The sequence below is a fragment of the Stegostoma tigrinum genome, chromosome 12, assembly GCF_030684315.1.
Source record: "Stegostoma tigrinum isolate sSteTig4 chromosome 12, sSteTig4.hap1, whole genome shotgun sequence".
Classification (NCBI taxonomy): Eukaryota; Metazoa; Chordata; class Chondrichthyes; order Orectolobiformes; family Stegostomatidae; genus Stegostoma; species Stegostoma tigrinum.
This window is the reverse complement of record NC_081365.1, coordinates 59,254,702-59,272,587: the sequence shown is the minus strand read 5'-3', so window position 1 is coordinate 59,272,587 and position 17,886 is coordinate 59,254,702. Positions and strand designations below refer to the sequence as shown.

General features: G+C 41.3%; 1 protein-coding gene across 1 annotated transcript in view; it reads left to right on the top strand.

Moving 5' to 3' along the window:
* Window positions 1-17,886, top strand: part of LOC125456902 (cilia- and flagella-associated protein 47-like) — a 478,989-nt gene that overhangs the window by 188,809 nt on the left and 272,294 nt on the right. Inside the window, exons 45-46 of the mRNA XM_048540417.2 lie at window positions 3,229-3,458; window positions 8,160-8,343. Coding sequence (XP_048396374.2) covers window positions 3,229-3,458; window positions 8,160-8,343 — 414 coding nt within the window. The remainder of the gene's footprint in view (window positions 1-3,228; window positions 3,459-8,159; window positions 8,344-17,886) is intronic.

Here is a 17,886-nt window from a genome sequence, read left to right as displayed (position 1 = left end):
TGCAACTGGTTAATGTTATAAACTCGACCTCAAATGTATCAAGGAGATAGCCTAGATCCTAACTTTTATCTTGTTTAAAGGCAAGTGTAACGTGCTGTGTGCCAGATGTAATTCAATTGGTCATATTACTCAACTTTAAGAAAAACAACTTTATTCTTATCCCCAGTTAAAATACAAACAAAAGAAAGAAGAATTGGCGTAACTTCAACTCGATTGTAAAACTTAACAGAATAATAGAATATTAAATAGCAACTGTTCCAATATAGTAACGTCCCACAAACACACCCTTGGCAAAGGCAAAGTCAGTAAAACAGATCGTCACAAATGAGATTCTGGCAGCAGAAAGAGGATCCAAGATTTTTGCTGTCACAGAGAGACAATTCTGATAAAGAGAGAGAGAGAGAGAGAGAAAGACAGCTTCCAAACTCCCAACAACTATTGAAAGCTAAACTAAAACTGTGGTTCTATGGGAGCCTGACACTACACATTTATGTAGCTACTATTGTTCCAACTTTAATTTAAAAATCCCCAAGGCCTTTCAAACTATTTAATTGATTGGCTTCAAGAGACAGATCAGTATCATTTTTGTTCAAGAAGGGCAGTAGAGATGACCCAGGTAATTATGGACCAGTGAGCCTTACGTCTGTTTTAGGTAAAGTTTTGGAAAGCATTATAAGAGATAGGATTTATAATCATCTAGCAAGCAACAATTTGATTGGAGATAGTCAACATGGATTCATCAAGGGCAGGCTATGTGTCACAAACCTCATTGAGTTTTTTGAGAAGGTGACCAAGCATGTGGATAAAGGTAGGGCAGTTGGCGTGGTGTACATGGACTTCAGTAAAGCCTTTGATAAGGTTCCACATGGTAGGCTGTTGGAGAAAATACAGACGCATGGGATTGAGGGAGATTTAGCAGTTTGGATTAGAAACTGGCTTTCTGTAAGAAGGCAACATGTGGTGGTTGATGGAAAATATTCAGCCTGGAGCCCAGTTACTAGTGGTGTGCCTCAAGGATCAGTTTTGGGACCACTGCTGTTTGTCATTTTTATAAATGACTTGGACGCAGGCAGAGGTGGGTGGGTTAGTAAGTTTGCGGATGGTACTAAAGTCGGTGGAGTGGTGGACAGTGTGGAAGAATGTTGCAGGTTGCAGGGAGACTTGGATAAACTTCAGAATTGGGCTGATAGGTGGCAAGTGGAGTTCAATGCGGATAAATGTGAGGTGATTCACTTTGTGAAGAATAATAGGAAGGCAGAATACCAGGTCAATGGAAAGATTCTTGGTAGTGTGGATGTGCAGAGGGATCTTGGTGCCCATATACATAGATCCCTAAAAGTTGCCACCCAGGTTGATAGTGCTGTTAAGAAGGCTTATGGTGTGTTAGGTTTTGTTGGTAGAGGGATTGAGTTCTGGAGCCGTGATGTCATGCTGCAACTGTACAAAACACTAGTGCAGCCTCACTTGGAATATTGCGTGCAGTTCTGGTCGCCCCATTACAGGAAGGACGTGGAAGCATTGGAAAAGGTGCAGAGGAGATTTACCAGGATGTTGCCTGGACTGGAGCAAAGGCCATATGCAGAAAGGCTGAGGGACTTGGGTCTGTTCTCATTGGAGAGAAGGAGGCTAAGTGGGGATTTAATAGAGACATACAAGATGATCAGAGGATTAGATAGGGTGGACAGTGAGAATCTTTTCCCGAGGATGATGATGTCAGCTTATACAAGGGGGCATAGCTACAAATTGAGGGGTGATAGACTTAAGACAGTTGTCAGAGGCAGGTTCTTTGCTCAGTGGTAAGGGCACAGAACGCCTGCCTGCCAATGTAATTAACTCAGCCACATTAGGGGCATTTAAACAGTCCTTGGATAAGCAGATGGATGATGATGGGATAGTGTCGGGGGATGGACTTAGATTAGTTCGGCGCAACATCGAGGGCTGAAGGGCCTGTTCTGCGCTGTATTGTTCTATGTTCTATGTACCTTTGGCTCAAAGCCTCCCTTAAAAAAAACGGACAAGATGCATCTTTTCAAGTCAGAGCATTGTCACACCAGATCCAAATGAGAGCGATTGTAACCTTGGGTATAACAGGCAAAGCATGGGAATCAGCTGATTGTGCAAAATTTTGCTCCATTATGGAAAAGATGTCTGTAACTATTTATTTTAAACTTTAGAACCTTTGCCTCCACTGTCTTTCAGTCATGTTGAGGGAACACCTTTGGCTATAGTACATCCTGTCCTGAAGGAAGTATCTCCTTCCCTGCTGCTCTGCAACTTCCTTCCTGGAGACCCTACCACAAGTCACTTCTTCCTCTGTTGCCTGTCTGTGGGTAGGTGCTGCACCCATTTCTTCCTAGCTTCCTTCCTTCACTTATTCTTATCTCAGAGAGCTTGTTCTGACTCCAATGTGGTTTGCCTCAAGTAAGGAATAATCCATCAGGCGACATAGATTTGGTCTTCATCTTCCACCCCACCCTTGTAATCAGCCACCACCTCTTCAGTATTTAAAATGTTACTTCCAGAATTCTGTAGAAGGGAGAAACACATAATTCTAGCCTTCTGGTGTGCTTCTGCCTCCAGCATAAAATTTTCAGGTCTTAGAGCTGTGAAAATAAGGCCTATTTCAATTCAGTCTTAAAAGGCCCTACAGATTCTTGTTTAACACATTTGTGCTTTCCTCCCTGCAGTCCCCATTTCCTTACCAGTACAACTGGTATCTGCTGGAAGTGGGGTTGGGGCTTCCTCATCTAGATCCACTGAGTTGGCCTAACTTGTCTTTCCCTTAAATCTTTTACTGCTCCTAAGCTTTCTTCAGCTTGAAAACCCTGCTCAAGATATATTCTTTCACAGAGCTTTTTATCATTCTTCCTAACTTCTGTCTTCAGAGATGGGTGCCTGTTTCCTTGCCTTTCTGTGAACTACTTTGAAACTTCTTGTTACAACTAAACTAGAATCTCATTTCACTGAGAAGTTTGGATGACACAATTTCCTGGAAAGATTTCTGGTTATCCTGCATATTTTTCTTTGACAACTTGTAGGGACTTCTGGAGATTTGTTTCTGTAATTAAAGGTTGAACAATTGGATTGAGAAAGTAGAATGCCTATCGTCCCAAAAAAGGCACTTTATTTGGCGAGGTGTTATCTAACTCATCCTAAAGTTTTCTTAATTCAAATTTCTGTAATGTTTAAAATATAATGAGTCTTAAAGAAGTACATTTTTGCTTCCAGATAACAAGAATGCAACACAAGTAATTCTACACTACAAATGTAATGCCAACCGTACCTTCGATCAAGAAGTGAAAATTCCATTGATTAATGAAGCCAAAGAGAAAGCTTTGGCAATTGCAGGACAGCAGCAGATGTCCCAAACAGAATATAAGCGCAGAAAAATTGCAGGAACTTTGGAAAGCAGCAGCGTCCGAGCTTCAGTTGCAGCTTCTAGTCCCTGCTGCACCCAGGTAGGAACACCTGCCACAGTTTCTCAAAAACTCTTCTCATTTCTTGTGCTGCTTATTTTGAGATTTTATCATCATACTGGTGAGCAGGAAGCATCGCATACAATAGACATTTTTTGACATCAGTGACAGTGGTATAAGATCTGTTACTAATTGTTTGTGGAGGTATATTCATTTTTGTTTCTATAATCCATGTACATAGTTTCATGTTTTTATGATCTTAACAGCTACAGTGATGAGACCAAGTGGAGACTTGGAGACTGTCCTTTGGAGCATCTGCGCTCTGCATGTGACAAACGACAACACCTTCCAGTTGTAAACCATTTTAACTCCCACTCCCTGGGTGACATGTCCATCCTGGGCCTCCTCCAATGTCACAATGACGCCACCCACAAACTGAAGGAACAGCACCTCATATTCTGCCTCTCGAGCCTACAACCCAATGGCCTAAACATGGATTTCACCAGTTATAAAATCTTCCCACCCCTGGCCTCATCCCATATCCAACCCTCCCTCTCATCCACACCTCCTTGACCTGACACAACCTGTCCATCTTCTCTCCCACCTATCCGCTCCTCACACCTTACTGACCAATCCCCACCATTCCCTACCGGCATCCACCTATCACCATCCCACCTATCTTCCCCAGTCCTACTCCTCCTCTCTATTTATTTCTGAGCTCCCTACCCGTCCCCATTTCTGAAGAAGAGTCCCAACCTGAAACGTCAACTTTCCTGTTCCTCTAATGCTGCCTGACCTGCTGTATTCCTCCAGTTTCACGCTGTGTTGTCTCTGACTCCAGCATCTGCAGTTCTTGCTATTGCTGAATGATTTAATTTCATCTTTGTTGTGGTTATGAATTGAACTTAATGCACATTTAGTTTTACCTCAAGTGAAACAATATGTTATTAGGTTTCTTGTACTGTAGGTAGATATGATGCATACTCAGAAGAATGGTTTTTTTGACACTCCAGAGCCCTTAAGTAGACAAATAAAGAGCAGAGAAAGGAATATAATTTCTTTAGTTTTGAGTTTCTGTGACAGATGGTGGTGGGAACAGGTTGAAATTTTGTTTTGATTTATGTATTAAGATTGTTCTAACAGTAGTGTACATATACCTTTTCTTCCCCTTCTTTAGAGTGGAAATCTTATATTTTCATTTGCAGTCTTGTGTGAAAATGTTTTGGTGACTAATCACCATTTTAACCAAGGGTAAAATTTAAATGTATGATCTGTTAGGCCACGTTTAATTGTGGGACCTGACTTGTTCAATATTATCATCAGGTGGCATCATAACCAATGACTCTAATTTTGCCTTGATACCGCATAGGAGCAAATTACTGCAGATGCTGGAATCTGTATTGAAAACAAAAAATACTGGAAATCACAGCAGGTTGGGCAGCATCCATGGAAAGAGAGCAAGCTAACGTTTCATATAGACTCAAACCATTAGCTTGCTCTCTCTCCATGGATGCTGCCTGAACCGTTGTGACTTCCAACATTTTTTGTTTGCACTCCTTGATACCGTGCTATTTCAAACATTGATCTGATGTCAAGAGCAGTCACTCTCACTCTGCAATTCAGCTCTTTTGTCCATTTTTGGAGCAAGGCTGTAATGAGCTCAGGAGCTGAGAGACTCTGGCAGTAGCCAAACAGAATATCAGTGAGTAGGTTATTTAAAGAGCAATTGTTGCTTAAAAGCACTCTTAATGCTTCCTTCCATCACATTTCTGTTGATTGAGTGTAATCTGATAGGGTGGTAGTTGACCAGGTTGAATTTGCCTGCTTTTTGTGACTGGATACAGTTAGGCAATTTTACACATTGTTGAGTAGATGTTAGTGTTGTAGCTATTCAGGAACTGTTTGGCTAAGGGTGGGGCCAATTTGGAGCACAAGTCTTCAGTACTGTTGCTGGAATGTTGTCAGGGCACATCGCATTTGTGGCCAGGTGTATTCAAATGCCTCAGCCTTATCTTTTGCACTGACGTGCAGGCCTCCCCCATCATTGGGTTTGGGGCTATATGTGGCACTTACTCTTCCTGATAGTTGGTCAATTATCCATCACTATTTATGATTGAATATGACAGAACTTGCCCTTTTCATCGTTCCAGAGCTGATCTCCAAGCTTGATGGTAATGGTAGAGTGAGGAATATGCTGGGCTATGAGTTTACAGATTGTAGTTGAATGTAATCCTGCTTTTGCCAATGACCAACAACACTTTGTGGATGCAGAATTTTGAGTTTCTAGATCTGTTTAAAGTCTGTCCGATTTGTTCATGCCACACAACATGATGAAGGATGTCATCAACGTGAAGATGGAATTTTAACTCCACACTAACTGTGCATGGGTCAACCCTGTTGTTATAGACAGATACCACTGCAGTGGGTAGATTGGTAAGGATAAGGCCAAGCAGTTTATTTCCTTTGTTATAACAAAGTGTAGAGCTGGATGACACAGCAGGCCAAGCAGCATCAGAGGAGCAGGAAGGCTGATGCTTTGGGCCGAGACCCTTCTTTCAGAAATATTTTCTCTGTTGGTGGTTCCCTTGCCACCTACAACAGTCACAGTCTGGCAGCTATGTCCATTTGTACATAACCAGCTTGGTCAGTACTGGCTCTATCAGACCAACAGAATGTGCAGAAAGAGGCCATTCAGCCCATTGTATCTGCACAGGTAGAATAAACTAGTGACACATTTTGATCACACTTTCCAGCACCTGATCTGTAGCCTTGAAAGTTACTGTATTTTGTGTATAGATCCAGGTTCTTTTTAAATGAGTTCAAGGCGTCCTCCTCAACCAACAAACTAGGTAATGAATTTTGGACACTGACCACCCTTTATGTGCAAAGATTCTTCCTCATATCCACTTTAATCCTTCAAGAAGTTGTCTTAAATCTGTGCTTCTTGGCAGTGACCCCTCCATTAGGTGAAAACATGTCTTCTTTGTCCACTCTATGAAAGGCCTTGATTATTTGCACCCCTCAATTAAGTCATCTTTAGCCTCCCCTGTTGCAAAGAAAATAAACTGAACTTATAGCGTATCTCAGACCTGTAATTTTCAAGCCCCGGCAAAATTTTGTTTCTGTAGTCTGCCTGTAAAGAAATCATGTAATATGGTGACCACAACAGTACAGAAAACTCCAGGTGTGACCTAACAAGTGTTTTATGTGTGTTAGCTTTGCTATCCTTGATTTTGAATTCAATACCTCACCTAATGAAGCAAAGCAACCCATATGTCTTCTTTACCACTGAGTGTATCTGCCACACTATCTGTAGGGACCTGTGCATAAAAGTGGTGGTGGGACCCTTCCATCATTAGATGATACCTTGTGCCACAACGGTCATCTGTGTCTTTTGGTGCGACTTGGGAACTTCACTCTGACATGGCAGTCTGTGCTGCATCAGAAAGACAATGGATTGAAAAGTTGTAGGTTTTGCTGGCCTCACTTTCTTCCAGATCCTAATCTCAGCTTTCTGAGTATTTTATTTTCTTCCTTCTCCAATGCCCTTCCAAAAAACCAGCCTGTAGAGACTCACATCAGCAGCAGTTGTCAGCGTTAGTGTCTGTTACCTCTATATCTCACTTGCAACTGTCCTTCAAGTGGCAATTTGGACACCCAGGTGGTTGTCACCTGGTGGCCAGTTTACTGCAAAGAAAATATTCGGACACGTGACTGGATGCATGTGGCTGAGCCAGCTCTGGTCAATGACTTGGGAATGAAAATGTGCTGATGGAGCTAGCACGTTCCAAGTTCTTTGATTTGGTGACCTTGCCCTGCTAAAATGTTGAGTATATATCTGTGACAGGGAAGATGGAATGTGTTCAGCTTTATCTCTTGACCATCATATGTTGTCCAGGCATCACCCTAATGGAAGAATGCACAAGGGCCATAGGCTTGGTATTCTCACAGTTTGTTACTGTTGTTTCACACTCTTACTCAACTTAGAGACAAAAGTTGCAGTCTGTCTTCACTGGTTGCTGATTTCACCAACAAGCAATAGATTTCTGGTGTTTGAAGTACTTTAGAAAAATGAAGCTATCAACCACCTCCAGTGTCACATTGTCAATGCAGATTGATGGTTAAAATGTCAACATCCTGGACCATGACGTGTTTTCCTGTTGTAGATACTCTCCTCCTGAAACCACATTGGGATTCAGGGTGGATGCACCTTAGAAGAGGGAACATTTAAGATATCAGCTTGGAGAAGAGAACGGACAGTTGATTCATCAGTAGTTTAATGGGAATAGGATTGAAAGCTGGAGATTGGGTCTCATGAAGAAGTTCAGTTTGCAGAGATGGATAGTACTGGAGAAGGAAGCCGGGGATTATTTGTTGCATCACTGAATGATCCTGGATTAGTGAGCAGCTTTGGCAGAATAGGACTGATGGGTCTGTTAATGCTTGATTTAGTGATGAATGTCTGGACCAGTTGTATGATGCAAGCATTAATTTCTATATCCCTAGGACTTTTAAGGCAGTAAAGATGAGGTCTAGACACATTTTCAATTGAAAGTCTATTTCGTCAGGTTGTTTTGTCAAAACAGGGACTCAACAGACTTTTGACTTAATATGTAAAAAAGAAGCCAGTAATATATGAACGTATATGCAGAAAATATTTCATTTTGTCATAAGTAGACTTGAAAAATCACACAGCATTTGATATTACAAATGATTTATAATGGTAAACATTATTTTGTGTAGAAAAAGCTGCTTCACACCATAGCAACAGAGTGCACGGGGCCGAAGGTTGTTGACTACTCTGTGGAATTATCCATGTCAGGCAATTTTGAAAGTCCAGACAAGATATCGATTCCTGTATCCAGAGCACGCAGAATGACTGCAGAGTTACCAATGACATGTGGGAGTCTGAACTTGAATAAAGCAGGTAATGTTTGAAATGTATTTTGTCATTCAACCTTATTTAGCTAATTTACTTCATAAAGTTTGATCTAATTACTGAATAATAATTACTGTTCATCAATATGAATTAACATTTAGACTGATATAAATAAATTTACCTTGGAAGTTAAACATGCTAGTTATATTGTCAGACAGTAGTTCTTTCATCGACAGTCTTTAAAAAGTAGCAGATCTGAACTATGCACTATTCTGGAAAATACTTTAAAAAACTGACATAAATTAAAAATATTTCTTGTGTTTCAAAGAATTTATCTCCCGAATGAAGTGCGGTTTTCTCAATATTCAGTGAACTGTGTGTAATTTTTGCTTATTAGTCATATAATTTTCATAAAATCCTAAATGTAATATAATTTATTTAGTTCATGATATTCTGTATTTAAGGTTATATAGATATTTTCACCTATGTTGTTACTTATGGATTATCTAGATGAATAAAAGGTTCACTGAAAAATAATACAAAAAATCTTATGACCTTAAAATACTGAAGTAGAAAATAGAAGTTTTGATTTCTGTATATCATGACTGCATTTTTCAGTAAGTGGCAAACCATAATTTTGCTTCTTTTCAGGCATACTCGCTGGCATAGTAGTTTTACAAGATTTTCATTGAACTAAGATTTTTATTTTACCCTCAGATGTCAGACATAAAACGTGTGAACCCTTTGAGAAGGGAAGTTTTGGTGGTGTAATGCATTGACCAGTCTGTCTATGTCTGCCCAACCAAACTCACTACAACTGCATGCAGACTCCTGCCAGGTGCTCAACATCATGGGGGAGCAAAAATCCAATCCTAATAGTGCTGCAGCAGCATTGCCACTCTGTCACTGAAACAGGCAGTGAGCAACATTAAAAGGACAGAATTGCACGTCAAATTGAAAAGACAATTCTGATTGAAGACTTTGACCAATACTAAGTTCTTCACTTTGTAAGCTTTTGCTGTTAATCAGACAAAGAAACAGGGCCTAAAGAGCTTATGCCTCTCATTTGAGTGACTCTGAGCATCTACTGTTCCTTCATGGGGCCTATTACCATATGAAAAGTGTGAGTAGAATCCAAGAATGCAGTAGGATGTTGGTGTGGAAGGAATAGCAGGCCGAGAGGTAGCAGGGATGGAGGTAGGCAAAGCCTTTTCTGAGTTTGGGTGTTACCACCTGCACCTTTTGGCCTGTTTTGCTGTGATTTCACCTGACTTCACATTATGTACTTAGAATATAATTTCATCCCACTATGTCACAGTATAATATATATTCAAGGCAATAGTGGCTGAACTGTGTCGTGACTTTAACTGAAGATAGTGTGCCAATAATCATGCTCACTGTGCCATAAGTTGTCATCAAAATGTATCAAAACATAAAGATCCCAATGAGACCTCGAAGACCCAATTTGCCTGACTTACAGCTACTCCGGACGATAGCAAACCACATCAGGTTTCTTCAGTAACAGTGCAAATAACTCATTGATTGTAGTACAGTTAACTTTAATAAGATTGGGAAAAATAAAAGATTTCTAATTTGTGCAACTCAAACAATGTAACTTCAAACTCTAAAATATGCACAAATATTCAATTTTGACGAAACTAGATTTTTCATTATTTTTATTTTATTCTTTTATCAGTTTTTGGTTTGAGCTGTGAACTAGAAACTATGAGCTAAAGATGACTTTTGGACTCTGGATAACAGCTTCTGTAAAATGGAAAACAGTCCAAACAATTTATTTCGTATCTTCATGAGATCAGGCCTCGAAGTGCTGGTTGGTTCCTGTTCAAAGGTTCCACAGACACTTTGTCACTGGGGAAAGGCATTATATTTAAATAATGAGCAGAAGTTGGGTAGTAATCAGATCTGCCACCTGGGAAGTGGTTCTGGCAAATCTGGGAAAGATGTTATAATGAAGCAGATGGTAGTTGTTGATTGGTAATTGAGACCTTATAGAAGAGATAGACAGTCTGTCACGGAGTGAGAGTTTTAATTGGGTTTTGGACTATGTTTTCTGTTAGAATGAATCTGGCTTTTGAAGCTACAGCTTGAAGATTTCAAAGCTGTTGGCGTAACCTCCCTTATCATCCCTTGACATTCAGACAATAGAAAATTAAATTATAAATGTTGCTGCCTTTATCATAGTGAACTATAAGAGTAACCCTGATCAACATCTTCAGAAAATCAGCCAAAAGAAGCATCGATATACCTGCGGAACAACTCATTATGGGAACCACTTAAATAATCTGGCCAATCAGCCAAAAGAAGCATCGATATACCTGCGGAACAACTCATTATGGGAACCACTTAAATAATCTGGCCAATTTTGTTATTTTCTTTTATTTATTCCTTAACTGTGAATGTTTTGTCTTTTGTGTGAATGGTGCTCAAAGGAAAAGTTATTGCACTTAAATTGTAGACAACACATAGAGCACTATGATGTTTAATATTGATCTGCTAAAGTTACTGTGATGTTCATAAATTGCAGTGTTTTTTTATTTAAGCCATAAACCGTGGCAAGAATTGATTTTTTGCAAGTCTGGGATTGGTTATTCAACAGTCTAGTTAAGAACCGTTGGGGTCAATTTTAAGGGGCCTTGTAGATTTGAAGTTAATTTTGTTGTGAATACAGAAGCAGAAAGGCTGATTTTGTTTGGCTGTCTGTCTTAGAGTTGGAACAATACACTATGGGTGGAAAAAGAATAGTGACAGGTGAACAAAAGTTTGAAGACCAAATCTCCAGACCACAAGGTGGAAAGTTATTTTTCTCCCAGTTTTGATTTTTGCACTGTTGAGATAGTGTTGTCTGTATGCTGCTGGTTGTTCTGAGATTCGTTGGTTTATCAAGTGAGCTTAGGTCTTAAATGAATTTTTTTAAGCTTTCTGGGATGTTATGTCATGAATGGAGAGAGGAAGTTTATTGTATCTTCAGGCTGGATGTTCTCATTCTCTCCTGTTTTGGTGTCTTCAGCTTTTTAGCACTCTTCAGCTCAACCAATTAGAGAGCTTTTGTCAGGCAAAGTTTAAACTGTGGAAATATATGCAACTACTCACATTTACACAAATGCTGTGTTTGCTCCACATTTCAAAATTTATTTCATTTTAAAAGTTGCTTTATTCATTAATGTAGGCATTTGGGGATATACGCCATTTCAACTGAAACATCTTTTATGGTTGTTTCTTGTTGTAAAATGTCCCGAAGTACCTATTTAGTGATTCAGTTTCTCTTTGTGAATTATTTCAGCTGGAAGTACATAGAATTTTGTTTGTGCAAAATATGTCTGCAGGAACCTATTTGAGCTTTAACATTGATTCCTATGGGAAACCAAACTTCACTTAAATCTGTTTCAATTAAAGTCACAATTTTCAGAAACAGAACCACATCTTTATGTGGAGACATATTGTGCTAAATAGTGCACTCACAGCAGAAATGTAGTCTTGGGTTTGAAGTTTCAAATGCGTTCCAGCTTGAACAGGATCTCCTTTTCCTGCCCATCTAGGCTAAATCCTCCTTTTTAACAAAATTCCCTTAACTGAACCCTTTCAGCAATATCAAATAGACTTCCAGGAGCCAAGTAGCCTCTGGTAATTCAGTGGCTAACATCCCCAGCATTGAGACACTGACCACCCTTTCTCAACTGCGATGGGTTGGATATGTCGTCTGCATGACCAACACGAGGTTCGCCAAGTGGGGGCTCTACTCCCAGCTCCAAAATGGCAGGCGAGCCCCAGGTGGACAGAAGAAATGCTCCAGGGATACCCTCAAGACCTCACTGACGAAGTGCGGTATTCTCACCAGCACGTGGGAATCTCTGGCCCAAGACCATCGAAAGTAGAAAAGGAGCATCTGGGAAGGTGTCAAGTACCTTGAGACTTGCTGTTGGGAGAAAGTGGAAGCCAGGCAGAAACAGCATGAGGAGGGCACTGCCATACCTATGCCTTACTCACTCCTTCCCACAACCACCTTTTCCTCCATGTGGAACAGATCCTGTGGTAGCCATATTGGTCTGTACACCCACCTAAAGACTCACCCTGAGAGTGGGAGAGAGTCATTCTTGCCCGTGATAGACTGCCAATGATGATAATGATTCAGTGATCTTTACCACTTCACAAACTTTGCTTCTTTGAAGCATGAATTGTTCCTCACCAGCACTTTGCTTAATGGTTAACCTTAAATCAGTCCCTATTTCCTGTTGGCTTGCATCCTGTAGCAGTAGTATAACCTGCTGTTGCTATCTTTGTACCCAAGAGTAGCAATGTGCTCCTGACTTTGAAAAAATTTCATTTTGAGTTTCTGTCTCAGCAGCAAACTGTTCACATGGGTTGGTATTTGGGCAGATTTAGTATGAAGCCATTTCCTGTTCTCCAAACTCTGCTGTTTTATCTTGAATTAAAAGCAACATTAAAAATGTAAAAAAACTGTGGTGTAAAGTCCAGTATTTTTTAAAATCAAAATGCAATTCCAATACATTTCTGACATGAACCCTTCCATGGAAGAAAATGCAGCCTATGTAATCTGACATGTAATTTTGCCAATTCTAGTTTTCAAAAATAACCATATTCTAAGCAGTTTGGTCATCAAAAATTCATTTTGTCTGAAAGGGAGCAAGAAAATTTGTTAACCTTGATACCTATGAGAGCAAAGTCTGCTAACGTTCTATAAGACTGATCAACTATGATTAGTTTGAAATCAAAATTTTGAAGCCGTTGTCAACAAAAGATGTTGATGTTGATTGGCGTCAAAAGGTATTTTAATCTGCAATTGTTTACTAATGCATTGTTCATCCTTGGACCATGAATTTTAAATTTATAGAGAGTCCATCAACCTGATATGTCCTTTTTGTAAACTGTGCTTATGTAAATCAATAACATGCTTTATGTGGTTTAGACTTTTAGTGCAGCAAGAGCTTGGACAACTTTAGTTAAATTTCCAAGATCTACTTCATGCAATGTAGTATGAACGGCGGGCTTAGTGGCATATACTTGTTCCAGTCCGACTTGTGGCACTCTTCCACAGCTCTTTCTCCAGTACATCAATTACATCATGACATAATATCAGGGCTGCTCCTTCTCTATTCAGAATTGGGAAAAAAGAAATCAATCTTGTTTCCAGGTTCCCTCCTTCTGTCACCTTCTCCTGGACTTTCTCTGTTCCTTTTCCTTCCTTGACTACTGTTTCTATTTCTGGGATAGGCTGGACACCGATATCCACTACAAAAGCCCCAGTTCCATAATTGCCTTAACCATGCGTCCTCACATCTGCTTCCTGTAAAGACTCTATTCCATTCTCTGTGTTTCATCTATTTCAAAGTTGCCACCTTCCACAAAGGAGTCTCCATGTCCTCCTTTTTCCTCAGCTGAGGATTCCCCATGTCGCTGTATCTGACCCATTTCCCACCTTTCTATCCTCACCTCTTGTCGTCCCTTTCAGAACAAAGATAGGGTCCCTCTTACCTTCATTTTCCTCCCACCAGCCTCCATATTCAAAGGACCATCCAGTGCTATTTCTGCTGCATCCAGACGAAAGCAAGCAGCATATATATCTTCTCCTCCAACTTCTCATTTCTTGACATTTTTCTGCTGGGACATTCCCTCTGTGACACCCTTGTTAACTCTTCAGTCACTCCTAACACTTCCAACACTCTCACGGCACCTTCCCATACAATCGGGAAGTGTTAACACTTGATGTTTCATCTTCTCTCTCCTCAGTGTCCAAGGCCCCAAACACATCTTCCACATGGAGCAGTGTTTCATTTGTACTTCTTTCAGTCTAATCTATTGTATTCACAGTCCACATTGAAATCTCCTCTATGCTGGCAAGATCAAATGCAGATTGGGTGACCACTTTGTGGAATATCTCTGCTCTGCCCGTGAGACCCTTTGTGACCTTGCAGGTGTTGGCTTTTTCAGGTTATCATCTTACTGACATTTCTGTCTCAGGCCTGCTGCATTGCACCAGTGAAACTCAAAACAAGCTGAATGAACAGCACCTCAATTTCCCAATCAGGCACTTTCCGACCTTCAGGACTTTGAGTTGAACAACTTCAGAATGTAAACACTGACCTTATTTGATTTCTTCCCCTCACCTTGTAATTCTTCCTTCCTATCTTTCTTATCTCCCACATATCTTGCAACAGACAACAGACATATCTGTGCCCTCATTTTCTTTAACTTCACAAGCACAAATATTAGGAAACATGGGCATAGCCGAGTTGTTTCGTTCTTTTCCAACCACACTGAAGTCTGCAATTTTCTGGAGTTTAAAAGGTCCAGTGTGCTTAGCCTATTATGATAGCTAAAAAGTTTTAATCCAGTGACCAATCTTTGTCCTGTTGCAGTTGATTCATGTCCTCAATATTCACTATACCTTCAAATTTGGTATCACTGGCAATTTTTTTGAATTCTCTCTCTGTATTGTGATATCCAAATCATTTATATCTCACAACAATGTAAGGTTATTCACTTTGGTGGGAGCTTTATATTTCCCACCATATAGTTGGAACCAATGCAGTTATCTACATAGAGCCAAAGCATTATCTTGTACATAATAGTATGATAATATTTACTTTGTGTTGTATCCTGGTTATAAGGACGGAAGGAATAGGAGCAGAAGTGAGCCATATAACCCCTTGATCATGCATGGGTATTCAGTAAAATGATAGCTGATTTTCACCGTCAACAGTGTGAAGTCCATTTTCCTCCAAAACATGTCAACCTGAGATATAGTAAGAGCTGCTGATGCTGGAGTCTAAGCTAACACAGTGTGGAGGTGAAGATCACAGCATGCCAGACAGCACCAGAGGAGCAGGAAAGCTGGCATTTGGGATCAGGACCCTGCTTTAGAAATGTGAGGGTCGCGGTGGGGGGGTGGGTGCACGGTTGGAGTAGGGGAAGGGGGCTCTGAAATAAATAGAGAGGGGAGGGTTGGGCTGGGGAAGGTAGTTGGGATGGCGATAGGTTTATGCAGGGAGGTGGTGGTGAGGATTGGTCAGTGAGGTGGAGGAGCGGATAGGTGGGAGAGAAGATGGAAAAGTCAAGGAGGAAGGGATCAGACGGAGGATTGGTCTGAGGATGAGGCCGAGGGTGGGGAGATTTTGAAGCTAGTAAAGTCCACATTGAGATCATTGGGTTGTAGGCCCCCAAGGCGGGATATGAGGTGCTGCTCCTCCAGTTTCTGGGTGGTGTCGTTGTGACATTGGAGGAGGCCCAGGATGGACATGTCAGCCAGGGATAGAGATGGAGTGTTGAAGTGATTCGCGACTGGGAGGTGTTGTTTGTCGCAAACCGAGCATAGTTGCTCCACAAAACAGTCTCTGAGCCTCCACTTGGTCTCACCGATGTAGAGAAGGCCACATCAGGAACAGTGGATACAGTAGACCACGTTAGCACGTGTGCAGGTGAACATCTGTCTGATGTGGAATGTTTTTTGGGGCATGGGATGGAGCTGAAGGTGGAGGTGTAGGGGCAGATGTAGCACCTCCTGCGGTTACAGGGAAAGGTGCCAGGAGTGGTGGGGCTAGTGGGAAGTGTGGAGTGGATGAGACAGTCGTGGAGAGAGTGGATGAGGGAATTGCAGAGAGAGCAGTCCCTCTGGAAGGCAGATAAGTGTGAGGAGGGAAATATATCCGTCGTTGTGAGGTCAGATTACAGATGGCGGAAGTGGTGGAGAATGATGTGTTGAATCCGGAGTTGAATGGGGTGATACATGAGGATAAGGGGGATTCTGTCTTTGTTTTTATTATGGGGAGTGGGTGTGAGGGCTGAGATGCGGGAAACGCGAGAGATGTGGTTGAGTGTGGTCTCGGTAGCTGTGGGAGTCAGTGGGCTTCAAATAGATATCAGTTTCGAGGTGGTCACCAGAGATGGAGACAGAAAGGCCCAGGAAGGAGAGAGAGGGATCAGAGATGGCCCAGGTGAAGTTGGGGTTGGGGTGGAAGGTATTAGTAAAGTTCATGAACTGTTCAAGCTCTGTTTGGTGCCGATACAGTCATTGATGTAGCAGAGGAAGAGGTGGAGGATTGTGCCAGTGTAGCTGCGGAAGAGGAACTGTTACATGTATCCTATGAAGAGGCCAGATTAGCTTGTCAGCCTGAGCCTGGAATATACACCAAGACTGTGCATCCAATCCTCGAGGATAGAGAGTTCCAAATATTTTCAATCTGATAATGCTCAAAGTGAACAATGTCCCGCTTTCTTACACATAAAGGACAATTCCTTATCCTGAGACTTTGACCCGATCAGGGAAATCAGCCTTTTAGCCTATCAAGTGCTCTAAGAATATTATTTGTTTCACTGGGATCACTTTCTGTTCTTCCAACATTGAACGAGCATAAACCTATTGTACTTGATATCATCCCATAGCAAAACAGTCTTATAAGAACATAAGAACTAGGAGCAGGAGTGGGCCATACAGCCCCTCGAGCTTGCCCCACCATTCAATAAGATCATGGCTAATCTTTTTGAGACTCAGCTCCACTTGCCCACCCACTCACCACAAGCCTGAATTCCTTTACTGTTCAAAAATTTATCTAGCCTTGCCTTAAAAACATTCCGCGAGGTAGCTTCAACTGCTTCTCTGGGCAGGGAATTCCACAGATTCACAACCCTTTGGGTGAAGAAGTTCCTCCTGACCTCAGTCCTACATCTGCTTCCCTTTATTTTGAGGCTATGCTCCCTAGTCCTAGTTTCGCCTGCTAGTGGAAACAACCTCCCTGCCTCCATCTTATCTATTCCCTTCATAATCTTATATGTTTCTATCTGATCTCACCTCATTCTTCTGAATTCCAATGAGTAGAATCCCAGCCTAATCATTCTGTCCTGATAATCCAACCCTCTCAACTCTGGAATCAACCAAGTGAATCTCCTCTGCACCCCCTCCAGTGCTAGTATATTCCTTTACAAATAAAGAGACCAAAACTGTACACAGTACTCCAGGTGTGGCCTCACCAGGACTCTATACAGCCGCAGCATAGCCTCCCTGTTTTTAAACTCCATCCTCTAGCAATGGCAGACAAAATTCCATTTGCCTTTTAATTACCTGCTGCACCTGCAATTCTACTTTTAGCGATTCATGCACAAGACAACCAAGTCCCTCTGCAAAGCAGTGTGCTGCAATTCTTTACCATTTAAAACATCGTCCATTTTGCTGTTATTCTGACCAAAATGGATGACCTCACACTGATCAACATTGTACTCCATCTGCCAGACCTTTGCCCACTCACTTAGACTATCTATATCCCTCTGTAGGCTTTCTGCGTCTTCTGCACAGTTTGCTCTACCACTAATCTTAGTGTCATCTGCAAATTTTGACACACCACACTTAGTCCCTATCTCCAAATCATCTCTGTAAATTGTAAACAATTGTGGTCCCAACACTAATCCCTGAGGCGTACCACGAGCCACTGACCACCAACCAGAAAAACAGTGATTTATCCCTACTCTTTGCTTTCTACTGGCCAACCAATCCTCTCTCTATGCCAATACAATACTAGTAATACCATGAAAATTTATCTTATGTAGCAGCCTTTGGTGTGG